General features: G+C 41.7%; 1 protein-coding gene across 8 annotated transcripts in view; it reads right to left on the reverse strand.

Moving 5' to 3' along the window:
- The window catches only part of svila (supervillin a), a 190,862-nt gene that overhangs the window by 118,186 nt on the left and 45,270 nt on the right, over positions 1 to 27,406 (reverse strand). For 5 of the 8 annotated variants that reach the window (XM_085987666.1, XM_085987667.1, XM_085987665.1 and 2 more), the window contains 6 exons: positions 9,342 to 10,253; positions 8,803 to 8,973; positions 7,972 to 8,006; positions 6,160 to 6,224; positions 5,724 to 5,872; positions 1,720 to 1,815 (listed from right to left, as the gene is read on the reverse strand). In XM_085987666.1, coding sequence (XP_085843792.1) covers positions 1,720 to 1,815; positions 5,724 to 5,872; positions 6,160 to 6,224; positions 7,972 to 8,006; positions 8,803 to 8,973; positions 9,342 to 10,253 — 1,428 coding nt within the window. The remainder of the gene's footprint in view (positions 1 to 1,719; positions 1,816 to 5,723; positions 5,873 to 6,159; positions 6,225 to 7,971; positions 8,007 to 8,802; positions 8,974 to 9,341; positions 10,254 to 27,406) is intronic. The other 3 variants (XM_085987669.1, XM_085987668.1, XM_085987670.1) reach the window with 2 other exon arrangements.

Consider the following 27,406-nt stretch of genomic DNA (forward strand, 5'->3'; position numbering starts at 1 on the left):
ATAGTGAAACGCCCCAAAGCGCTTCACAGGAGCGTTATCGAATAAAATTTGACACCGAACCACAGAAGGAGCTATTAGGACAGTTTGGTCAAAGAGGTAGGTTTTAAAGGAGCGTCTCAAAAGGAGAGAGAGGTAGAGAGGTGGAGAGGTTTGCAGAGGGAATGCCAGAGCTTGGGGCCTAGATAGCTGTAATAAAGTATGCTCTAGAACTGAAACACAAAGATGTATTCGGCACCGTGTGCTTCACACAACTCTGCCAATTGAACAAAGAGAAGTGAACTGCCCAATGTGCTTACATTTGTGCTTCTTGTATTTCGACAAATTTGAATATGGATTAAAAGATTCACCTTCTGCCAACACTTGGATCAAAATACAAAAGGTGTGGCATGCAATTAGATACTGGCTAACTACTTCTGCCCTCTCTGCTTCCTCCTCTTGCCATTTTCTCCCCGTCTCTCCTGAAAGGAACAGTTCTACGGACAATGGCCGACCTTCAAGTGTGAGTCAAGACAATCAGTAGTCAGTAAGGCTATTTGATTGTGGAGGGCCTCACAGTGGAGCCAGTTCTTGCCGTCACCAACCAACGTGCAGTCACATGCAGTTTCCAGCAGGGGTCGCTGGATAGTGATCAGGATGTTACCCCTCCACCCCACCAGCACAGGGGCACGGAGCCAATTGTAGCGCTTGACTGCTGCCCTAGTTACAATCACCTAACTCAACAAAGACCAGGAATTGCATCTGCTATTTTTTGGTTTAATGTCTTTATTTACTAGGCCATTGAGGAAAAACTTAATTTTGGTTAATTTCTAAATTTAATCAGTGCATATTATATGTTTTACTGCAGAATGCTATTGAGCACTCATTTATTAAGCTAGGAATGAATTCTGATAATGGTAACCTGGAGTGAGAAATTTGTAATGATAGTATTGACTCAATATGTAGAAAGAACACAAATATCTTCGCTATGTGGTGCCACAGCCTAGCATATTGGTCTTCTATAAAGGTGACAGAACACTGGCTTACACCAATGATTCTCACCATCACAGGAAGTCTGGTTCTCAGTAATGCCATCAGGAAACTACTGGCAGGTGGTAGTTAGACAGCTCCTCTCGTGGTGGGAGAGGCGAGTGGGGTTGGGGAAAGACGAGAGAAAAATTGTAACAAATAGTTGCCTCACACAACTCTTCCATACCTCTTTACGTTCAGCTCAAAAGTAGCATTAGCAGAGGCCTGGAAGAAGGACACATCTGCACCGTTTTGGGCAGAGTAAAGCTTAGGGTGAACCAGAAAGGAATGAGAAACTTTTTATGGGAAGAAACAAAGAAAAAGCACAAGTTCTTCATGTTGAGATTTTGAATAGGCAACCTATTAACCAAAATATTTTCATGTCAAGTTCAGGGTATACAAATTACAACATTTATAGGGACGCAGTACCTGCATACACACATTTGATAAGTTACAGAATTGAAGTAATTTTTATTTAATTAAAAACATTTTTGGTTCATACAACTCAGTCGCAGCAACTGTGACAAGAGATTTCTAAAGTGGCTTGTACCATAATTATATACTAATCAATAAAAGTAAAAATATTAAGTTAGATCAAAAGGTACAGATTTAACTTTGAAAAGAATGCAAGATAATGCTTTTAGAACTAGATGATCAATAGTATTTTAACTGGCACAGCCATTCACTTAGCTGGGCATGCAAATTGCAAAGTACCTGATTGGTTGTGAATTGGAGTTTACTACAGTGGGGCTAGAGGTTCTTGCCATGACTGTGTGGGCAGTCACCGTATGAGAGACAAGGGTGGGTTCACTGGAGACAGGGAGAAAAAAAGAGAGCAAGCCATGTAGGAGAGAAAAGAATTAAGCAAAGAAGCAAATTTACAAGGATGAAATTATATGCAGAAAGACAAAATAGTAACAGAAATATATTACTCACCTCAGTTGTAACAGAGCTCACCCTGAGCTAGGCTCTCCAAATAACATGATAATTATCTCCACATACCATGATAAATTCCTTAAATAAATATCACTGAGATTGAAAAGCTGAAAGCTAGTGTGTTAATTGGGCATCTTCCCCTTCAAGAACACTACCTTCCTAATCTGCCTTTCACAGCATGCAGTAGCAAATATCTATCAAACACTTAAATTCTGGAATAACACTTTTGAGAAGGTGCACTCAGAACACAGTTGATAAACAGTGCATTAAACCAAGTATGATCCACATGTCTACAGTGGACTTCAGGTCACACTCAGGCCAATACTGACAGTGTGTACAAACTCCAATACCAGCTACACTGGTACAATTCAAAGAGCCTCCATGTATATCCTTGAACTAATCCTTAAAGGACAGGCTGCTATTAAAAGAAAGTTCAGCTATCTTTGTCTGCCTGGTGAGTTACTAAGTCAGATGCAGCAGTATTGCTTTGAATACAAAGCAGGCCCCCAAATGGAAGGCACTGCAAGTCTGAAACTCCAGTTTAATATTTTGCCTCATCTCATAATTGTAATAAATCACTGAAATTATTAGTGCATTGACTGCTTGGAGTTCAGTTATATTGTAGAACAATGGGGAACAGGTACTACGCTGATGCTGAGGCTCATGATAATGATGTGATGACTAGCTGTGAGGAACAAGGATTTTATTGAGGCCATAGACAGGTTGGTGAGAAGAGGCTGATGTTTGATGGGCTGAGATCTCAGAAAAGTACTGGTCTAGGCTCCTATGAAAATATCCCGAATGAATGTGGATCTCAGCTGATTAGGAGTACTAACTTATGTTTCTCATTAGGATGTCACCAGGAATGAGGGGTTACAGTTATGAAGAGAGACCTAAGAAGTTAGGGCTTCTTCACTAGAGCCGAGAAGGTTAAGGGGTAACCCAATAGAGAACTTAAGTTATGATAATGTAAATACCGATAGATTGTTTCCACTGGTTAGTGAGTTGGCCACAGGACATAAATTTATGATGGCAAAAAGAGATTAGGAAAAAAAACTAGTTAGAAAAGGTGGCTAAAATAAGGAATTCTCCATCACAAACTAGAGTTCATATTAAAAAAAAAGGGATTTAGATAGATTCTTGAAAAGAGCAATATTAAAGGTTAATGAGGAAGCAGCAGCGTGGCATTAGACTAGGCATTCATGTGAAGAAAACCACTGGTGCAGCATTGGTAAGCCGAATGGCCTGTTTCTGTGCTGTAACATTCTTATGGTTATCTTCCCACTCCTTGTCCATCTAGGGCCACCCTATCCTGTTAGGGCGCTAACGTGCAGAGTTATCTGGAGCAGACCGAGAAGAATCTCAGCCCCCAGTGACCCCTCCAAGTTCCTTTAGTGAGCCCAACCATCTGGTTAATCAACAATGCCCTGGAGTAGCCCTCGCTAGATGGACTGCAAATAACAGGCGCTTCTCACAAGCAGCATGGTAAATAGCACAACTCACCATAAAATGTGCGTGTACATTGTCACTCTGCTCGCACAGAAGGAGCAGACATACTAGTTAGAGATATAGAGCTTCAGCATCACCTGCTTGTCCCATCACAGTAGATATCAAACCCTGAATATAAGAATGTGCACATCCTTGTACTCTGCCTCCAGGTAGCAATTGTCATCCCAAGTCTCAGTGTTTCTGAATCAGACAAATGAAGGACATCTGCCTTTAGAGTGGTGGAAATACCTATACAGGTCAGCGTGATGGACACCTTGATGTTCTGAATGTCTAAGTTCAAAACCAGGAAAGGGAAAGATTTGTGATGGAATGTTAACACAATCTCCTGTAAAGGTAAAGTGTTCCAAGATGACTCATCCTGTGGGATTGGTTTGGAGAACAGACATGGTATGTGACGAGTAAAGAATCTAAATTTTATTTTGTGTTTGGTCAAAACAGGACTATTGCCTACCTCGCTAGACATTTCCTATTTAATTATTTGCACATTGACCAACCGAAGACAATCTGTCCTTTTATTTGATCTTTTGACGACATACGAGATTACAATTTCTTTTTAAAAAGTACATTTAGACTTGTTTCTATTTCAGACTTTTATACTGTATTACTGATTTCTTTCACAGATTATAGAAAACATTAATAAATCAGAAATTACTCTAGTCCTCAAAAGGTTTGAATATTTCACTACTCTTGTAGAAAAATAAAAGCAAATAAATTTTAAAATGCTGTAGTCTATTCTATCCTCTTCTCACTGTCTACATAACTAACACCAAAGGTTAAAAAAAGCGATCAAAACAACAGGACTCTGCAGTTGTAAAATTTGCAAATAATCTGCATGTGTAGTATCAGAATTTCATAAGGTCCATGTGTACCAGTCAAGTGTTAAAGGAACTGAAATATTTACATCCACACTATTTGCATATGCTACAAACACAAAAACCATTGCAATAGTGCTTTCAGTTAAATAACTGGCAGATATTTGAATAAAATATATTACCCACCTGAGGTGGACTAATCTTTATTCTCAAAAGGAAGCTATATTTCACATACCAGATGTTTAGCATAAAACCAATTCCAAATGGAAACATCTGTACACATGTACCTTTAAGAATCTGCACTGGACCCCTCGCCCCATCTGTTCCCACAATATTGTGCAACATTCTTGAATTATGTACCTTAAAAAGTGCCACATCTATCAGGTTTTAATCCAAAGTTAAAACGGACAATGTCCCCTTTCTTACTGTTTTCAATCTTGCTCGTTTGCTCCATATATCTTTTACTAGCCAAGCATGCAGACAGGGAACCTTTTCTCACTACTCAGCCTGCCAAGCTCTTGTCAGCAGCTACACATCCTAGCATGATGCACTGCCTTCTTTTCCTTGCCTCTCTTGGGGGTGGGGGGGGGTGGGGGTGGGGGTGGTGCGGGGAAGCAGCTAACCTCAGCTTAACTTTTATCTGGGAGAAATCACAGCCGTGATACTTGTGCCCTACAGCACGGCACAGGACATAGGAGCACAGCAACACTTTATTTACCTCTCTTAAACTGTATAATGGCTTATATCCTCAACCTATTCTTAGAGAGGCCAGCACTAACACCAAAGATGAACCAGTTTTCCTGTTCCTCAGTTTGCCAGCCAACAGAAGTCATCCAGCCTCACATATACACATCAACCATCTCAAATCTGAATAATGACAAAACACTAAACGGCTGCTCACTATAAAAGATCTTGGGTAACAACATGCAACGCAAACACAAGAGAAAATTTTAGAACGTTTGATCTTATTGCTCCTTTTCCTGAACTACAACCGTCTGTGGCAAGGCAAATGATCGCATGAAGAGAATGGCTAACTTTATCCTTTATTTTCAAGTCTCCCCATATACCACGAACCTAGCTTGAAGCCTGCTTTATGAATTCTGATCAAAAGTCAGTTAAAGCAAAACCACGTTGCCAAATCACATATCTTTGGAGGAAGGCAGATTATAGCCTGCAATGCTGATTAAATATACAGACAATACTACAAGTGCCTGCGTTATGAATCCTTAAGGTAAAGTCTCTTGTAATTAGCTAACAAAGTGCCTTTTTTCCTGGTAGTGCTCCTAGCCATTGCCATGCCAGACAACTGGTATGCGAAGTATATTCTAACTATCATATCAGGACACATAAGCTGCCTTGCATACAGGCTGCACCCCAACCTTTACCCTTCATCAAAGGGGGGAAACATTTGCATATATAGGTAATAAAATAAATTAAAAGCTTGCGCCTTTTCAAATGTACCTGGATGCAATAACTACTTCTTCAGTTGTGATAGGTTGTGTACGGGAACGATCTTGCATACGACGTAATCTTCGTTCCACCGCTGAATTTCTTGACCGGGGTTTGGCAGCCAGAGATGCATCCGTTGCCTTTGTTGCTTTTTCCATCTCCTAACACCAAAAGTTATTGAAATCATAGAGTGACAGATTTTAAAATTTACCAAAGGGTAGTAAATCTATCTAAATATTCAGGGAGAAAGCCAAGAGGCCATGCTAAAACTTAGTTTAAAACAAGTGAGTAAGGCTGTTGGAACTTTAAAGGGAGTTAAGAAATACAAAAAAAATCTTTGCATTACATCACAAATCAGACAGAAAACCAGATGTTGCTGGAATCTCAGATGAGATCAGAGGCGTTTCTTCACGGTACTATATATTACCAATAAAAACAAATTACATACACGGAAAAGTGACCTCTTTGCAGACACACTCATTTTTGCTCGTTCGTCCAACTTCTCTTCATCTACTGCAAAAGAAAAGTGCAGTTAGTTTTGGTTGGTCTCAAGAGTAAAAAATATAAATCTTAAAATTGCCCGGCGTAGAGGAGGAAGGGAAGAGGGAATAACCCCAGTCCATTTCTACAGACATGCAATTAAAACCACCACCAAATGCAAGCAGCAAAATGGAAATTATGGTCTGGATTTTAGCCCGGAGCCAAGTTCCGTGTGAAGAACGTGTTTCCCCGAATTTCCTGCAGTTTTTAAACTGAAGGGCTCCTTAAATTTTTGTACCTCTTTACACGTCTTCTAGACTCATTTTTTGTTTCTTTACCTGTCCCATTTCCATCTCCTTTTGCTTTGTACAATCATCCCTTTTGTCTCTTAATCACTCCTGCCTTCCATCCTATCACAGACCTTCCCTTTAGTTCTTTCCTCTCCTCCCCGCCCTCTTTTCCCTGTCTCTGCACATGCTTAAAACCTGCTATGTCTCTAACTTTTTCCTGTTCTGATGAAAGGTCATCGACCTGAAACGTTAACTCTGTTTCTCTCTCCACAGATGCTGCCTGACCTGCTGAGTATTTCCAGCATTCTCTGGTTTTATTATTTAAAAAAAAAAATTCTGTTGGGTTCCTTCCCACAGGCAGCCTGAAAAAAAGGCTAGAGGCCTTTTGGGCAGGAAGCCTACTTCACAAGGCTGCAGCCTATGAGAGCACATAGGTGTAGTGGGGGAGTGAGGGAGATCGGGTGGCGGGCAGCAGGCAGATCCCCGCCTCCTTGTATCTGCCGGGTTTCCCGAAGCCTGGGAAACCCGAATGAAATTAGTTCAAAATAGAATGACTGTTAAAATGAAGGTAGGCAGTCTCATTATAAAATTTTAAATGACCAACCTGCTTCCCCCGAGCGAATTGGTCACCCATCCTCGTTCCGCCTCCGTTAAAACCGGCAGTGGGCGGGTTGGGTTCCTGTTTCAGATTTTTTGCATTTTAACCTCTGACCCGATCCCAACCCACCTGTTTTTTTTTTAGGAGTTAAGATTCAGCCCTATGTTTTTTTTTAAATATTAAAGTCATAACAATGAAACAAAATCTTTGTTGCTTATCAAAATAAACAAACAGTCATGGTGAAAAACTCTGGTTCGACAAGCCTCAGCTCAAATTTTCTTTGTTGAATTACATAGCAATGGTTAGAAACAATTTCTAACCGAGTCCTGTCATATCTATTCCTTAATTAGCGTAATGATCATTTTTCTTGCATTACTATAAACCAAGAAAACAAAATTCTAGTGATTCTAGTGAAATTGCTCTTCAACAGCAACTGGTCTGAGGAATTTGGCAACAAAATGTTTTAAATGCTCAAAAGTAAAACAGCCACAGTGAGACTCAAGCCTAGATTTTCCGATTAGCAGTATTTTGATGCCATCGATAAACCTTTTAAAAAGAAATGAGTTATCATCATCACTAAAATTATGGCAATTGGAAAATCCAGGCTCAAGTGTACTAAACAATAGATAAATATCCTGACACAATTATTTTCTAAACTGGCAACTGGAGATATACAATGCATAGTATAAATGTAGTGTACAACATTCACGTCTATTCCCCCCCACCCCCCAACACACATTCCAATTTATGTAATATTTACGTATACAATTAAGAATTCACACCCTTCAATGCCAGTATATAAAATAAATGCTTCTAGTCTTGCATTACAAACAAATGTGAGATTAGCAAGTACAGGTACATAGTACAGCCAAGAACAAGAGCCGATACTTGCCTTCAGTAGCGACCATTTGTGCAATCAGCCCTGGCCTACAAAACAAAGATTAACAAATTACTTTGACGAAAACTGTGGGTCTAAATTCTGATTCAATACCCATATATACACCAATGCTGAACGGCATGCCAGAAAACACCAAAATACAAGCCTGCAATTTATGTTTGAATTGCTTTACAACACTGAATGAAAGTTAGGATTGATTTCCGCTACTCAATTTGGTATTTGAGGTACAGTAGTTAGAAGTTACTGTTCTGATATGGTGTGGAGAGTTAAAGGTCCATTTGATAAATTCAATAATTTAAGTTTATTGCTGTTACTGAATCTCTTATGACGTTTAGTCCAAATGTAATTTCAGCAACGTTATTTGATTGCTACAATATCTACACACTACTGACCAAGTAAAAAGGTTCAGGATTTTGCACTCTAGTAAATAGACATTTAACCATTGGCTGAATACTACACTATCTTGAGTTCTGCATTCTTTCCACATTCTGAAACTTAACAGAAAAGTAAAGGAAAAACAAGTGTGAACATTTTCTTTGAAGGGACAGAGATCAAGTAGCATGCCATTTGTACGCTTAGCAGTTCTGACCAATACTCTTCATCCTTATATTTCTCGTCAATCTCAGAATTGGGAGGCAGAGAGTAGAGGTCAGTGCCAAGGTCACAACTGCACGCTTCCTTCTCATTATCTGCACAAACAAAAATAGCCTCATGGGATTCCACTGGAAGGTTGACTGGTCTCTTTAAAACTACACAGTTTTATTGGGCACAGCAGCTGTAACTGCAAAAACAGTCATTATAATTTATACGCACACACCGGCCTACCTAGCTGTCTCTTGTCGCTCTGCTGTAGTTATAGGCTGCGTTCTAAACCTCTCAGAGGTCTTCCTATTCTCACCAAAGGAAATGTATCGTCTTGGCCTACGATGGGCCTTCTCCATTTCAGCAGGGGCGGCCAAATCAAGGCCCAACGTCATTAAGTCAACATTATCTTCACTTTAAGCATAGGAAAGAAAATGCACGGGAGAGAAAGAGAGAGAAAAAGAAAGCAAGCGAGGAAGAAAGAGAAAAAAAGGAAAATTATAAAAAGAACCCCAGAGAAATATTCCCTCAATAGATTACATCACACCGCATGCTTATACCATGCATGGTAGTCAGCAAACTTAGCAACTACACAGCATCACAGCTTGCACAGGCCAGCAACAAGCAAATTGCAATATTAAGATTTCAGATGACTACTTTTCACAAAAAAGGCTGCAAGCTAAAGCTTAAGTGTGTCTTGCAAATTTAATTTCTAAACTGCGATCGGTGCAAATGCACAATAGTTGAGCAAAAAAAAAGTCAGCATTCAAAGTACCACCTACAGGTCCTGGTTTCTGCTGGCATTGGCTGTCTCCAGGTAGGCACTTCGAAGTTTGGCAACAGACACCCTCGTGTCCACTGTACCAGTATCGCCACTAAGTACGCCACAGGTGCCCTGAAGTTCTTCACTGTTTGGGACTTCTACTTTCGATGCCTCCAAATTATCTACTGTAGAACATTTTAGTTTATGTTTTTCAAGGGATGTTTTTCTGGTTTGGGCTTTTCCTCTTCCAGCATCTGCATGAGAATGCACCCCAGGTTCTTTCTGAATATATAAGGCTCTCTCACTCCTCTGATTAGTATCCTTAGGTTTATACCAGTCAATTACAGATGGTGCCAGAAAACAAGATTCTAGTTCTTCAGAGTGCTCTGGCACAGTACTGCTAGGTTTGTGAAAAGGAAGCTTTTGAAAACCTGGCTTTTCATCTTCCCCTGCCATATACATGTGTGAATGTACAGCTCTCATGTCACAGACAGTTTCTTCAAGACCCTTCTCTTGCTTGCGAACTTGAGAAGGTAAAACTGCTTTACGGCTTTTCAACAAGTTCCTAGTGCTGCCACGCTCGTCTAGTTTTGATTCAGGACTGTAAACAGATCTTCTTCCAAACTCTGTGTCATATGTTTCTTCAGCTCTTGTTGAAAGGTTGGTGCTGCCTGGTACACGATTACCAACTACGCTGCTTTTGTACTCTTTTGTCATTACGTTGGCACTGTCTACAGGATCAGTTGGCTGAACAAAGACTGGCTGGTGGACTGCACTGGGCTTACTAACTGTATTAACAGTTGGAGATTCCGACAGGAGGGAGATATAATGAACTGGCATTTGTTGCGGTCTTCTATGAGTGATGTCTTTGACTATTTCAGGGCTGCTCCGAATCCCTTCCTCTTTCAACATTCTTTCTCTAACTTTTACTCTTGAGAGAAAAGGAGGAAACCACTCATTTATAATTAAAAAAAAAGAACAGTCACTTTTTATTTATGTCTTATCTCACCCCCAAATAACAGAGGGGCTCCAGCACATCTTAACACAACAGGACAAACTGAGCAGTTTCTTTTAGGCAACAAAAGGGAGAAAGTCTATTTTATTTTATACATTAGTTGATGTAACAGGGAGGCGCAGGAGACAACTGCAACAAAGATATTATCCAAGTTGCAGATTCCCCATAACCCTGTGTATATTCCACTCACTCACTGAACAGATGATGGCCAACTTTATATAGAAATGTTTGTAGACAGGGTACTTTCAACAACCTTCAGAAAAAGGGGATGCTTTGTAAATTCCAAAATTCTCCTCACTGTTCAGTCAAAATTCTATTTGTTGGGGAAAAAAAACACCTTTACTGCAAGCAGCCGATTTAGCTAAAAGGCATCAAACCTTTTAGCTCTAAACATATGGGCTTTCTGTATTCTTCCAAACTGTACTTGGACCAGATCAGCCAAATATTTCAAAAGAAATAATTATAACCTCGAGTGTTCATTGAAAAAAGATGTGCTTTATTTAGGCTTTCTGGTTTTCAGCCTTTATTTTGCCTATCTATCTTCGGTGCTGATTTTTGCCAGCAGTGCTACTGTGTGTTTTATTGGTGCTTTCAACACAAGAAAAATTAAGTATCAGAGAAAAGATTTTACTTTTACTCCCACAGCTTTACTGGATCAGCTGTGTTGTATCCAACCTGCATGGATTACCATTAATTGGGGTATAAAGATTCTTTGCAGGAACTTTCTCCTTCAAGCTCAAACAATTCAGCATTATTAAAAGCAAAATCATACCAATTATGAATATTATTAAACATAAAGAAGTGTTTTTTTCAGCATTAACAAACACTTTTTTTTTGGGGGGGGGGGGGGGGGGGGGGGGGCGCGAATGGAAGAGAGGAAATGGGTGATATCTATTTAACCCAGAAACTGGGAAGCCAGCTACAGTTTACTGCACTACTATGTACTTATAGTATGTCATGTTCCACAGCACTCATCTTTAGATGCCTGTCAAGTGCTGAACATTCTTCAAGGTCTTCAATAATATGCACACACATCTACTACTATAGCTACAAAATTCTATACATTTTTGAACAAGTTTTAAAGGATGAACTATAGAATCTTTGAACTTTTTTGGGGGGGAATTGGGAGACATAATTGTATCTAGATTCCAAAAATGACAATTGACAGGAAACAATAGTTTAAAAAAATAGAATCAGAATGTACAAGGTTGACATGCAATTCTTCTGTCCTAAAAATTGGAACATATTCTCTCACGTAACATTCACATTTTACATATTGCTCATACAAAAGTTCTTTCAAGCATTAGGTTCACAAGACTTTGACTCCCATTCCATAATTAACCATTTATAACTGCTCCACACACTTCTACCACTTGACCCTGATATCCTATCTACTACTACCTGTATAAAAGTACGAGTGATCTATCCCCCAGTCTTTTACTGCTCCAACCACCTGACTTTGAATCTCCTGCCTTTCCTTTCCTCTGAAGAAATACCTCCCTTGTGCTCCTCAGAAGACCCAAGATATGTAATTCATCCTACGTCCCATCATTCTAAAGGAACAGTAATGTACAGAAACAGTGGGCCAGCCACATTTCTAGAGGTGAGATACAGTTACTTGTTATTAATGTTGGTATACCCCACAGCTTTTGATCAAGGAACCGGAACTATCAATCTGTTAAAGCCTGTGTCTCCACATGGAACACAAACCTATCCCTTTCACATCCACTTTACTGAAGTCATGATAAATATCACGAACATACAGCCATTAGGGATAAGCTTTCAGTAACTAAATATATTTTTGCAAAGATGTTTAATGTTATTCATGAGAATTTAGACCATTTAAAACATCTTAATTTATATCTCAAACCATTAGCATAATCACTTCAAATTGACACGAGAAAGCAATCTTTTTAAACATCATTCTAAATGACTTTGATGCTGCTTCCCTGGCACAGATATCCTTTGTAGCATTTCCCAGCTTTGATCAACTTCAAATTTTAGAATAGAGTTGGGCAGCTTCCACTGTACAAGGGATCAAAAATTACTTCAGTTTAAATTTCATTCCCTTTTCTCCTTTCTTTAGATCACATATTCCCCACCTGCTTCCTGGACATCATCAATGCCATTAGCACAAGAGCAATTTAGCTTCAACTGTGGCAAGACATTCACTCAATGGCTCTGCACACAAGTCAGGTGATCCATTTTTGGAGGATTGTGGGTGGAGTTACAAGTCCATATCCCATGGCACAACACCTGCATATTACATCAAACTAACCATAGCCCAGAAGGTGCACAATATGTACACTATACTGTTCTAAAAATGACAGGTGGTTTTAATAGGGGAGGACTTACTCTCTTGAAAGGGAGCGTGATTCTTCGAGATTCTCATTGAAAAAGGGAGGGGGGTGCTGATAATACAGCACTAGGAAACCATTTATGAGGGCATTTGGGAAATACAGTCAATCCATCCCTGAGTTTTAAAAGTAGGCAGGCTGCTTCACTGCCCTCCTAAAGTATTTTCCAAATCCACCTACCTGATTGTTGGAATTACTATTCCCAGTTACGCAAGTTAAATATAGGAAGGCCTAATTCTTCACGAGCAGTTCAAATAATTTTTTAATAATGTTTAGGATTAGTGGTTAAAAAAAAGTGATCACCCTGTATCTGTCCTTCAAAAACAGCCACTGTAAACACACAGGGGAATCTTATAGAGCCAGCTCTCCAATAAGAGGTCAGGCTGTCCAATCGTCATGATATTTGAACAAATTTTAGTTCTTAAAGAAACCGATGTTCTATGTGGAGGCTAAAAAACATCCAGTGTCAAGATTCAGTTTACCAACAAAGTTCTGCAATATTCAGTTTTCAATTATTTAGAGCAAAGAAATCAGGGAGCTGCAATGTGTAAAGAGGACTCTGAGCAGTAAATGTGTTGCATCCACAAACAAACGCTCTGCCTTCAACCTTCCATGGTACACTCTGTCGCCCAAATTTATGTAAAATACCCATATTTCAATAGCTGAAGGTTGTTTATCTTTCATAACACGGGCACATTAATTATATTCAAAAGATACTAGCACAATATTAAATTTCAATATATTGTTTAAAAGCACTGTCCATTAGCAGCAGTTTGTTCAAGCAAGGGAAATGCTCTGTACTTTCCCTCCTTTGAAGGCTTTGTATCTTAGATGGCTGGTTCACCTCCTATGCATTTCTGGCTTTTTCTGTTTTTATTTGAGATTCCAGCACTCTCGGTTCTCTTTCTATCTCTATTGAACATCTCAATAGCAACAGCACCAGGCTGTTAAATTAGGAAATGGTGCCCTCTCTCATTCAGAGGCCAGATGAGTCAGAGTTATGAACGCAAAGCTCAGGCAGTGGTCATCCTCAATAGAAAAAGGAATCTTTAATATCAGTTCTCAATATAACACGGGATATATTAGGATAAGTTTATATAGGAGTTTAAATAGTGGGCAAGAATGGAACTAAATTATTCAATTTCAGGGCAGGATCTCATTATAATGACTAAATTACTTAATGTACCTCTCAGGTCTAATAAAAAAAAAGTTTCTATCATCTTTGGGATGTATATTGAGGATTCTGCCAGGTTTTTGAAAGTTTTGTCTGATGAGCAGTGAAGTTTGTGGTGGATTTGGCAGGTGTGAGGAGGACAGAACAGTGCATCACATGGCGCTGTAAGATATATAAAAAAAGAGACCGAGACAAAAACAAAACAAAGTCTGATGGTGAATGTCTGACACCAAAATCTCACTCCATGTGTTAGTTTTTACAGAAACTTCAATAAAACATGGGAAATGGAGCAGCAAGCGCAAAGCTGTGGAAAAAATAACCTTTAGCAGAAACAGAAAAACACTGAAGGGACTGGCAAAAAAAATTCACGTTGAACTTTAAATTTAACTGTCAAAAAAAAAAGGACAGCATGGAAAAAAAAAAGGAAGACGTTTGAAATCCAAAAACACAAGGAAATTGCAAGCAAGGGTAACAGAGGACAAGTGGTGATGACAAGTGCATTAAAAACATATAGAAATGCAGCCAAAAAAAAAGACCCCATTGCAACCTAACAGAGGAAAGATTTGTTTGGAAAGAGAACTTCAATTTAGATCTTCTTAACTCTTGGAATCCCTGTTCAGAAATGGGTAGCTGATCATTGTGTTTAAGATAGTCACTAATAAATCCAATAGGAAGTTCAGTAGAAATGTCTTTACCCAGAAAGTGGTTAGAATGTGGAACTCACTGTCACATGGAGTGATTGAGGAAAACACCACAGATGCATTTAAGGGACAGGTAGATAAGTACATGAGGGAGAAAGGAATAGAAGGATATGTTGATGGGGTTTAATAAAGAAGGGTGGGAGGCTCATGTGGAGCATAAACACTGGCATGGAGCTGTTGGGCTGAATGGTTTGTTTCTGTGCTGTAAGTACATTGCTGCAAAGGAGATACTATTGTACACAGATTATATACTATTGCATTTGGACATACCAATGGCAAAACAAACTTTTTATTCAACTACTCAAAAAAGGGGCAACCCTTTGTCTATTTCAAACATTTTAGAATTTGCTGGGGAGTACTGTACATAGCACATTACAAATGGAGAGAGAGAAAGAAAACGTGGAATGAGGCCAGGCAGCACAGTCTTGAACTCAAAGTGCAGATTTCTTGCTGAATTTGGCATGAGGCTAGGTCTGTATAAAGGTTTATCACCAGGGGTGGTGTCTGATAATCAGGCCTCTTGTGTGTAATCAAATTTCTGCTGAAATATTCATTGTAAATAATTATGGATCATTATGTTAGTCAATTAATTCAGATTACACAAATGGCACAAAGTGGACTTGGTTTTTGACCTCCATTATTTTCTACATTGCGGTCACACTACTTGTATTTAAAACATTTACCCAGGATTTGCTTTAAAGTATTCTATTATTTCCATTTTTGTGAAGCAAATCAAGAGAGAAGTGCTGTGTCACAGATAACTGTTCTGAATATTTACTTTGCTAATGTGTGCAATTTTCCTTGTAATAGTATAATTTCCAATTAGAATTTACACAGGAAATTTACAAAATACCATTTTCCTGTAATAGTTTTTTTTTATAAATGGCAACATTTACATAACCCTGATTTATAGATTTGCACATTAAATATTTTTGTTCGTTTAACACGATCAGTACTAGAAGTAATAACACTAAGGAATTTAACATAATTATGAAAAAGTTAGCATGTTACATTTTTCAGTTATATTAACATAACCTCTGGCTGTTTTTTCCACACAGAAGAAGTTAGATTCCCTACGGTCAATGGAGTCTTCACTCTTTGGAATGCGGTTCATGCTGCATAAACAGGCAGTCAACCAAATTATGAATTTATACAGGATATTGCCAATTGAAGATTTTTCCTTTTAACGACAGGGCCTCACCCAGCTTTACTCTGTACTGAGGCTTTGTTTTTGACATTCTCTTCAGGTCCCTTAACCAGAGATGGTACAAGAGACAAGTTGATATGGAAATGAGAACATTCTAAGCTTCACAACAGAACAGTAGAGGGAATGATAAATCAAAAAGAATGAGGGAAAATTTACTCCTTTTCTGGTTAGCAACCAAATGTTGCTCATTCATCCTCCAAATATAAATGAGACGAAAATGCTTTAGGTCAGTTTGGAGCGCAGAAGCTCCTAAAAATTTCAAGCAGTTGAATCTTGTTTTGCAGATTGGAGTTAAGAACGATCCATCGTAAGTTGGCTCAAGAGTGGTCACATTATACGAGCAGCCTTTGGTTCACAATCCCAAATACATTCTACAACCCAAGTTGCTACAAGTGACTCCGTAGTGGGATCACTTAAGACTTTGTCAACAAATTACCTAGAATGCTACATGTACATAGAAAATGAAGACTCTACAAAGTCATATAACCTATCCAAAGGATGAATCTGGTGGTTGAGGAAACTTGGGCCATGTAATTTCTTCAGACAAAAGTCACCTAAATTCAGGCAAAACATTTATGTTGTAATAAGCTGCAATGCTACATGTAATATTAATAAACTGGGTGATAAACTGAAGGAGGAAGGATGGCAAAACAATTAGGATATTACAATTCAAGATGCTGAAAGGGATATCTTGGAACCAGAAGATAAACCTTCTCCACTTAGAATTGTATACTGAGAGCAGGTGTTAACAAGAGTACCCACTAAAGAAAGAAAATGATGCCAATCTCAAGAGCCATGCCATCAACTGGAGGCTCAGTTGAATCTTGTCCATCTAGCCCAGGTCCTACTTGCAGACAATGACAGGCTAGCGGGATGGAAAACCAACTTTTTCCCTCAATCTAGCCAACAAAGAGTTGAGGAGAGATTGGTATTTCTCTCAAGAGTGGTCTCAAAATCTGTGGGATATGGGAAATAGGGAATCTATAGACATCGGTGATGAGAGGCCACAGGTCTCCCTTTACTCATGTAGCAAAATCAAGCCATATTTGTGGCAGAGGATTGCCATAAGATTGAATTCTCAATAACCCTATATGAGAACATAAAGTTTCTTGAGATGGAAGATTACTTGTGGGGGCAGACTGTCACAGAGTATAACTCAGTGATTTTAAAGGGGCACGGTTTAAAGACCATTTCCCACATACAATTCTCATAGCTGAACTGACTATACTTTGACTGTGACCTGCAATTTAAGACCTCAAATTGTAGTGTGTGAATACCAAGCAGCACAATAATTGTTTCCAGGATAGCTTTCATAGCATTTCAAAACTTCATGAAACAGCTTCAAATGCTTTGAACAGGTCACACATTGCAAGTTGTGTAATGTGGCAAGTCAGGAGAGTCAATGCTGTTAGGCCATCTGTTACCATACCTACAATAGGAGGAATGAAGATTGAATGAGGTAGTAAAATATAAAAGATTATATCAAAGGATTCCAGGAACTTGAATGAGAGAACTCTTAAATATTAAAAGAGGTCTGGGACACAGCCATCTCAAAGTGCTCCAATTGTTAGATCAAGAGGCTAATGCTCAGAAAAGCACTTATGCTACTCTACATTTTCCCTATGGAATCGAGAATCAGCTCTACATACTGATTCAATGAAGTAGCCATAACAGAAGTACAATGAGATTTAACTTCTGGAGTTCCTCATATCATTTATTATTCTTCTTTTTGAGGCAACTATCGAATTCTCTTCCAAAGCAGTTAGGGACTCTACGTCACCAAAGGTTTGAGACAGAGAATTCCACATTCCACACAAAGAAATGCATTCAATTCACCAATCTCAGCTTGGCGATGGGTTGGTTTACTGTCCTAACAGAAAGAAATTATTGCATAGACTGGCAAGGAAATGGGGAGGGGGTGGAATCTGTCATAGACTCTGAGCAACAGAGCTAGCCAAACTGCTTGAAGTTAAACACTATGGGCTGGATTTTCATTGAGGAGGCGGGACTACAACTTTCAGGGTTGTAGTCCCGCCTCCATCGAGTTCTAGCCAACCCACGTGATTTTGACTTGATTGAACTTGTTGAGCCCGCCCAGCAGGCCAATTAAGGGCCACCCGGCAACAGGTGACGTCACAGATTGAAATTTCATCTGTCAAGAACTTTTGACAGATGAAATATCAGTGTTTCACAGCTGTTTGAAGCTGTCAAACACTGACAATCTGTACTCCAAGTTAATTCCTTCCTGTCAGGATGATTTAGAGATCTCCCCGGAACAGAAAGCTGAAATTTTTGAAAGCTCGCAGCCATTCTGCTTTCTGTGCCGGTGAGATGAGGGACTCCAGAGACCTGAAGGAAGCAAGGCTGTAAAAAGTAAAGGTATGTAAAATTTCTTTAAACACTTTACACACACCAAACACACTTACCTTTGCACTCACGCACCCATCACTCACCTGAACACCGGACATAATAATAATAATAATCAACTTTATTGTCATTGTTAGTGCACAAGTGCAGTACAACGAAATGTAGGCTTGCGGCTCCCGAGAGTGTACATTTAGATTAAGACATTTAAACATTCAACATTCATTTGACTTGTAATACATTAACATAAACATAATAAAGTGCATTGGCAGATGTGCAGGCTTTAGAGTTTATTTGTGGAGTTCAGTAGGATGACAGCCCTGGGAAAGAAGCTGTTCCTAAATCTGGTCGTTCGGGTGCGAATGCATCTGTAGCATCTCCCAGATGGCAGGAGGGCGAACAGACTGTGGCTGGGGTGGGTAGGGTCTTTGATGATGGTCCGTGACCTCCGTAAACAGCGTTTCTGGTATATGTGCTCTATGGTCGGTAGCCGGGTGCCGGTAATGCGTTGGGCAGTTTTGACTACCCGCTGCAGGGCTTTCCGGTCATAGTAGCTACAGCTGCCATACCATACTGTGATACAGTTCGTCAGGATGCTCTCTATGGTGCAGCGGTAAAAGTTACAGAGGATCAGGGGTGACAGGTTACATCCCTTCAGCCTCCTTAGGAAATATAGGTGCTGCTGGGCCTTCTTTACCAGAGAGGAGGTATTGAGGGACCAGGAGAGGTCTTCCGTGATGTGGACTCCAAGGAACTTAAAGCTGTCCACCCTTTCCACCACAGCCCCATGGATGTGGATGGGGGTATGACCTCCGCCTTTAGACTTCCTGAAGTCCACAATGATTTCTTTGGTTATCTTGATGTTGAGGGCCAGGTTGTTATCGGCGCACCACTTCATGAGATGCTGGACCTCCTCCCTGTAGGCTGACTCATCGTTGTTGGTGATCTGGCCTACTACCGTGGTATCATCCGCAAACTTGATGATGGTGTTGGAACCATGAACAGCCACACAGTCGTGGGTGAAGAGGGAGTAGAGGAGGGGGCTCAGCACACATCCTTGTGGGGCCCCCGTGTTCAGGGTGTTCAGACCCCTCCAAGCCCTTTATCCCAACGGTCCGCCTCCTCTAACTTGCCGTGGTTTGGAGCCTTCGGGAATCCCACACTTCAACCTTAAAAATTGGGATTAGGCTAAAAACTGCCTATTGGCACTAATCCCCTTCCCGCCTCGGGGAGGCGAGTCCCAGCGCGGGGCGGGGACTCGCCTCCTTTGAAACTGGCATGGAGGTGGGTTGGGGGCGGGATGGTATCGGGACCCCCGATTTCGGGATTTTAACCCCCCACACGCCTCCAATCCCGCCTCCACGGCCCAATGAAAATCCTGCCCTATGTGCAGACTATAGGCAGCTACTTGCCCTGACCGGCAAGGGAAGCATTTGGAGCTGAGCAAGCTAGAAATACAAGCCGCAGGCTCAGTCTAGTGTATCCTTACTTCAAGACGTAAGCCACTACCCAATCAAGCTGCAATTACTAAATCTCTCGGAGATCATTGCACAAATTGTGAAAATCATAGATTTTTACAAGCACTAAAGCAGACCATCCAACCCATCTAATGTGCACTAGTATTTTTCTCCACAAGCCACCTGGTCTAACCCCACACTCGTTTGTTCCTCATATCATTTATTATTCTTTTTGAGGCAACTATTGAATTTGCTTCCAAAACAGTTAGGGACTCTACGTCACCAAAGGTTTGAGACAGAGAATTCCACATTCTAACCGCCTTTTTTTCTGCACTCACTTTTAATTCTTTGTGATTATCAATTCGTGCCCTCTCATTGCTGCCTCCTGGTATGAGCCAGAAGCATGTCAGTTACATGGCCCCAATGCAGTGTTGTCCAATATGTTAGCCACTAGCCTTGTGGCCAATTAGGAATTCAGATGTGGCTAATTGCATTTCTGATCAGTGAATAAAAAATAAGTAAGACTGTCTACAAGTTAAAGTAAGATTCTGCATACATGCAGTTAGGACTTTGATTTAAGGAACCTTCACAACTGACTTACTTTCCCCATAGCCCTGCAAATTGATTTCCAACTCCCTTTTGAAAGCAGTGATTGAATCTGCCTCCACCACCCTTTCAGGCAGTGCATTCCAGATCTTAACCACTCGCTGCGTAAAAAAGTTTTTTCTTACGTCGCCTTTGGTTTTTTTGCCAATCACCTTAAATCTGTGTCCTCTGGTTCTCGACCCTTCCGCCAACGGGAACAGTTTCTCTCTATTTACTCTGTCCAGACCCCTCATGATTTTGAGCACCTCTATCAAATCTCCTCCCAATCTGCTCTGCTTCAAGGAAAACAACCCCAGTCTTTCAATGTAACTGAAGTCCCTCATCCCTGGAATAATTCTCATAAATCTTTTCTGCACCCTCTCTAAGGCCTTCCTAAAGTGTGGTGCCCAGAATTGGACAGAGTACTCCAGTTGGGGCCGAACCAGTGTTTTATACAGGTTCAGCATAATTTCCACTTTTTGTACTCTATGGGCTGGATTTTGCCAGCCCTGGGGAGGTGGGTTTGGAGGCGGGACTGCCAGGAAAATGGCAAAATGTGCCCAACCCGCCCCCAACCTGCCTCCATGCCATTTTGCCAGGAGGCGGGTAGCCGACCCGATGCAGGAAGGGGATTAATGCCAATTAACTGCCTGTTAACAGGTAGTTAACAGGCAGTTTTTTGGCTAATCCCTACTTTGAGCCCTGAAGTGTGGGCTTCCCGACGGCTCCGAACCTCGCCAGGGTCAGCGAGGCGGGCCGTCGGTCTGTGGGGGTCGGGGGGGCCGAGATGTCCGGTGTGCAGGTGAGTAATGGGTGCATGTGTGCAGAGGTAATTGTGTGAGGTGTGTGTAAAGTATTATTTACCTTTACTTCTTCCTGCAGGCTTCCTCCCTTCAGGTCTCGGGAATCCCTCAGCTCACCGGCACAGAAAGCAGAATGGCCGCTGAACTGTCAAAAGCTGCAGCCTTCGGTTTTCTGGTCAGGAAGGCTTTCTAAGCTTCACAGAGCTGTCAAACAATGACATTTCATCTGTCAAAAGCTCTTGACAGATGAAACAGCACTCGCTGACGTCACCTGTAACTGGCTTTCCCTTAATTGGCCTGCTAAGCCTGCTGGGCGGGCTTAACAAGGTCAATCAAGGGAAAGTAGCGTGGGTTGGCCACAAGTCGATGGAGGCGGGACTAAAACCCAACAAGTGGGAGTCCCGCCTCCAAAAGCTCCCCATTGACAAAATCCAGCCCTATACCTCTATTTATGAAGCCCAGGATCCCATACGCTTTTTTAACTGCTTTCCCAACCTGCCGTGCCACCTTCAACGATTTGTGCACACATACCCCCAATCTTTCTGTTCATGCACCCCCTTCAGGATTGTACCATTTAGTTTATATATGTCCTCTCCTCATTCTTTCTACCAAAATGTATCACTTCACACTTTTCTGCGTTAAATTTCATCTGTCACGTGTCCGCCCATTTCACCAGCCTGTCCATGCCTTCCTGAAGTCTATCACTCTCCTCCTCACTGTTCACTATACTTCCAAGTTTTGTCTCATCTGCAAATTCTTAAATTGTGCCCTGTACACCCATGTCCAAGTCATTAATATATATCAAGAAAAGCAGTGGTCCTAGAACCGACCCCTGTTATTAGACTGCTAAAGAACAACATTAGAGCTATAAGGGGATAGCAAAATACTGCGGATGCTGGAAATCCGAAATAACAACAGAAAATGCTGGAAAAACTCAGCAGGCCAGGCAACATCCGTGGAGAGAGAAAGAGAGTCAATGTTTCAGGTCGAAACCCTTCGTCAGGACTGAAAAAACACAGGAAATGAAACAGATTGACTCTCTTTCTCTCTCCACGGATGTTGCCTGGCCTGCTGAGTTTTTCCAGCATTTTCTGTTGTTATTAGAGCTTTAAGGTTGAGCAGTCTTATGATTGACAAATTCTCTTCCATTTTCAGTCTTAGAGGACCTCAATAACTTGGTGGCTTTTGGAGCTAATTTGAAATATGGCTAACAGATGTAACTTTTCTTAGGTTGATTGTTCAGGAACACTCCCTACCTGCACTTTAAGACCCACGTCTCTAGGTGCATTAAGAAAACTAAACAATAGGACTCCTTGCATAGGGGAGTGAAGGAGGCCATTCCAGTTTGGAGGGCTAAAAGTGAACTAAATGGTTAAAATGTATATTTCATTTTCAGTTTGGAGCTGGTTTCGCTATCCAGGTATCAATGAACTAACAAGGCAAATATTATGGGCGTTGGTAACTGGTGAGGATCCATGGCATTTAATGCAACTCTCAATTAGCGGTCAGCATAAACCAGAGCTGAAGAGAATCTGATCAGCGCAGATCGGCTGCAGACAACAGGGCCTGATGTAACAATACTACAAATAAATATCTTGGAACTTCTATAGATTCTATAGATATGTGAAGAGAAAAAGATTGGTGAAGTCAAGCGTAGGTCCCTTGCAGTCAGAATCAGGGGAATTTATAATGGGGAACAAAGAAATGGAAGACCAATTAAATACATACTTTGGTTCTGTCTTCACAAAGGAGGATACAAATAACCTCCCAGAGATATCGGGGAACATAGGGTCTAATGAGAGGGAGGAACTGAATGAAATCAGTATTTGTAGGGAAATGGTGTTAGGGAAATTGATGGGACTGAAGGCCGATAAATCCCCAGGGCCTGATAATCTACATTCTAGGGTGCTTAAGGAAGTGGCCCTAGAAATAGAAGACGCATTGCAAAATTCTTCCAAAATTCTATAGACTCGAACAGTTCCCATGGATTGGAGGGTAGTTCCCATGGATTGGAGGGTAATTCCCATGGATTGGAGGGTAATTCCCATGGATTGGAGGGTAGGTAATGTAACCCCACTATTCAAAAAAGGCGGTAGAGAGAAAACGGGGAATTATAGACCGGTAAGCCTGACATCGGTAGTGGGGAAAATGCTAGAGTCCATTATAGAAGATGTAATAGCAGATCACTTGGAAAACAGTGACAGAATCGGACAAAGACACCATGGATTTACAAAAGGTAAATCGTGCTTGACTAATCTACTGGAATTTTTTGAGGATGTAACTGGTAGAATAGATAAGGGAGAACCAGTAGATGTGGTGCATTTGGACTTTCAGAAGGCTTTTGATAAGGTCCCACATAAGAGATTAGCATGTAAAGTTAAGGCACATGGGATTGGGGGCAAGGTACTGACTTGGATAGAGAACTGGTTGGCAGACAGGAAGCAAAGAGTTGGAATAAACAGGTCTTTTTCCGAGTGGCAGGCAATGACTAGTGGGGTACTGCAGGGATCGGTCCTAGGACCCCAGCTATTCACAATATATATTAATGATCTAGATGAGGGAACTAGATGTCATATATCCAAGTTTGCAAATGACACAAAGCTGGGTGGGCATGTGTGCTGTGAGGAGGATGCCGAGAAACTCCAGTATGATTTGGACAGGTTGGGTGATTATACTGCATCTGCCCAATGTGGATAAATGCGAGGTTATCCACTTTGGTGGCAAAAACAGGAAGGCAGATTATTATCTGAACGGCAATAGATTGGGAGAAGGGGAAGTGCAACGAGACCTGGGTGTCCTTGTGCACCAGTCGCTGAAGGTAAGCATGCAGGTGCAGCAGGCGGTTAAGAAGGCAAATGGTATGTTGGCCTTTGTAGCGAGAGGGTTTGAGTACAGGAACAAGGATGTCTTGCTGCAGTTGTACAGGGCCTTGGTGAGACCACACCTCGAGTATTGTGTGCAGTTTTGGTCGCCTTTTCTGAGGAAGGATGTTCTTGCCATGGAGTGCAGCAAAGATTCACCAGACTGATACCTGGGATGGCAGGAATGACGTATGAGAGGAGATTGGGTCAATTAGGCTTATACTCGCTGGAGTTTAGAAGAATGAGAGGGGATCTCATTGAAACTTATAAAATTCTAACAGGACTAGACAGACTAGATGCAGGAAGGATGTTCCCGATGGCGGGGGAGTCCAGAACCAGGGGTCACAGTCTAAGGATAAGGGGTAAGCCATTTAGGACAGAGATGAGGAGGAATTTCTTCACCCAGAGAGTGGTGAACCTGTGGAATTCTCTACCACACAAGGCAGTTGAGGCCAATTCATTAAATATATTCAAGAAGGAGTTAGATATATTTCTTAAGGCTAAAGGGATCAAGGGATATGGGGAGAAGGCAGGGACAGGGTACTGAGTTTGGATGATCAGCCATGATCTCATTGAATGGCAGAGCAGGCTCGAGGGGCCAAATGGCCTACTCCTGCTCCTATCTTCTATGTTACTGCTCTGATGACTGAGATTGAAATATTGTGGAGAAACAAGTTTAAACACTTTTAATAGCTTCTGTAAGAGAAAAAAAACACTATTCAAGAGCACCAGGAGATCAATTAAGTAGGTGAGATCTTTTCCTTCACGAAATGCAATGTAGAACTACTGCTGACAAGGCCAGAAATTGAACGATTGAGCTAACACACATACACAAAGAAAGGGGGAAGGAAGAACACCGGAGTATGGCAACAAGGTCAAAATGACACTGTCCAGGTCTTTTTGCTTGATTGGATGATTGAGTGAATTATTTCTGTATGACATTGTTGCATGAATAAAATTGACTGTGTGTTGATGTGCACTGATTTCATCAGTGGGTTGGTTGGTTTTCATCATTCAGTGAAAAATTGTGTATTTACATATACACAAGAAAGGTTTGAGTGGCCAGAGACACTGGCACATTTATTCCAAGTTTCACACATGTCTTCTTTACATATGTGGTTCAATATATCATAACTACAGCTTGATGTTCTTAATTGTGCCAATAATCGAAGTAGTCACTTCAAACAAGAAAATTTAAAATCACACACTGAATGAACAGTTCTACATTGATGGAAATATTTCACACTGTTAATAGTGTGAGATACCACAAAGTCAATTGTGCAACGTATTGGCAGAAAATACAGGACCAGAAGAGACCCTGATCGGGGTGGGAATTGGCAATGTGAGGGCTGAAGCAGGCTGCGATCCATCTGGCCCCCCCAGAGCGCGAGACCCAGGAGATTTTAACTCCCGAGCTTTAGATGAATGCATAACACTGAGTTTCGCCTAAGTTGGCGGGAACTACGTCAACATTTGCCGCCGCAAACCGTCGCTGGCAAGGGAAGTGTGGAAGGGGGGAAAATCAGTAGTCAACGCCCATGGGGTGGGTGGGGCCAGGGTCAGGGGAGTCCCAATGTATCCTTGTTGAGCCAGGAGGAGTGCTCCTGTTCCTCCTGGACCAGAAGGAACCTTTGCAAAATATTATTTAAAAAAACACTTACCTGGGCATTCTGTGGCTCGGATGTGACCTGTTGGCAGCTTTTACTGGTGGCTACGAGACTGTGCAGCCCTTAGTCAGTCTGCAGTTTAAATTAAGCCCCCGCTCCTCTGGAGTGAGCAGCCTTCCTGTACCCGATTTCAGGGAAGTTAAGATGGTGGTCTGTTGGGAATGCAGCGCAAAACCCAACTTCGCTAGCTTAACCCCCCCGCCCGCACCATTCCCGCCAATCGGAGGGGTTAAAATACTCTCTTCAGTCCACCTGTCCTAAAATGTTAATATTTTTCAATCGTCCACTCCCTCAAATATCTATCCAATTCTCCTTTAATTTTGTTACACTATCTGGCCTGCTGCCTTCCTGTGATACTGTTCCAGAGAAGCCGCCTCCTACGATGTGAAATAGTTGAATCAGATCTGCCTCGGCACCTTCCCTTCTAAACTTGAGCCCGGGTTTTAGGATTTGTAGCAGCAATCTCAAACGCATTATCGCAGTTCAATTTCACTATTCCCTTTAGATACGTGAATAATATCTTCCTTTGAGCCTTCTTTTCAGCAGAGCAAACAATCCTAGGCTTTTCAACCTCTCCTCATGGTTCAGATGCTTTACACTGGGATGGGGGACATTTTAATCCCTTCACAATGGGCAGCAGAGGGTAAATCGGTAAATGTGAAACCCGAACCCAACCTGCCGGGAACGCGCCTACTTCCGGTTTAACCGCGGCGGGTTTGGGGGCGTTCGGGTAACCCACTTTGGACAGGCGGGTCAGTGATTTTAAGATGTTAATCAGGTTCCATTCCTGCCATTTGAATTTAACAGCTGCAGGCTGGGTTTCCCCGGGCTCGGGAAACCCAGCAGCTAAAGGGCAGTGGGAGCTGCCAGATCCAGCAGGTAAGTGCTTTGTAGAGCATGGTTTGTGGGCCAGGAGTGCTTCCGCCAGCCCCTCAAGCAAATCTTCTGCTGCGATTTTCAGCCCCTCCTCCCCACCCAACTCCTGCACTCCGAGCACACCCACCCCGCCCCCCCCACCCGCCCCGATCCTCTCCCAAATGCTGGAGACAGTCCTCAGCTGCAGCCTTCTACCGGTGGCTTTCTCACCCGGTAGCTGGCCAGCCTCTCAATCTGGCAGGCTGCCGGGTGGGAAACGGGGTAAAAAAAATGTTAATGAAGTCCTGCCGTTAAATTCGACAGGACCTCAGCATTCCAGGCATTTCCGGCCGCAGACATGCGTCCCTGCTCCCTCCCTGCAAATATCAGGGCCTAGGTGTCAGCTTGGTTGCTCTTTCCAGGCTCCAATGCTTGACCATCCTTACTGTAGTACGGTGACCATAATTGTACACAGAACTCCAGGTCTGGCAATACCAGTCCCTGGTACACTCATCGCCTCCTAGGATGCGTGCTGTACATCCAGAGACTGGAGTAGGAATTCCTTACTGCTGATGTGCACTATGCTGCTGCTTTACATGGGCTATCCATAATTACCCCCAGATTCCTCTCCTGCGTCATGTCTTGTAGCCTACAGCCAATTAATTTATATTCTCACCGTTTACTTTCCTTTCTCTAGTCTATCAGCTTACATTTGTCCACATTAAGTGCCAAGTGCAATTCATCAGCCTACCATCCCAACCTATCCAGAGCCCTTTGTATTTGATTTACCTGATGCTATTGCTTGAACCGCCCCCTACCCCCACCCCCACCCCCACCAAAAAAGCAGAGTCATCTGCAGATAACTTTGTTTCTGGTTCTAGATCCAAATCGTTTAAATACACTGGAAACAGCACTGGCTCCAGCATAGATCGCTGTGGTACCTCCAGTGACCCAATGCTATAGAAATCCAATTCCACTCAAAGCCACCCTTTGCTTTCCCTGGTTTGGTCATTTTTCAATCCACCCCAGAAGCGTGCC

The sequence above is a fragment of the Somniosus microcephalus genome, chromosome 5 (assembly GCF_052327205.1).
Source record: "Somniosus microcephalus isolate GS21.2 chromosome 5, FLI_Smic_1.0, whole genome shotgun sequence".
NCBI lineage: Eukaryota > Metazoa > Chordata > Chondrichthyes > Squaliformes > Somniosidae > Somniosus > Somniosus microcephalus.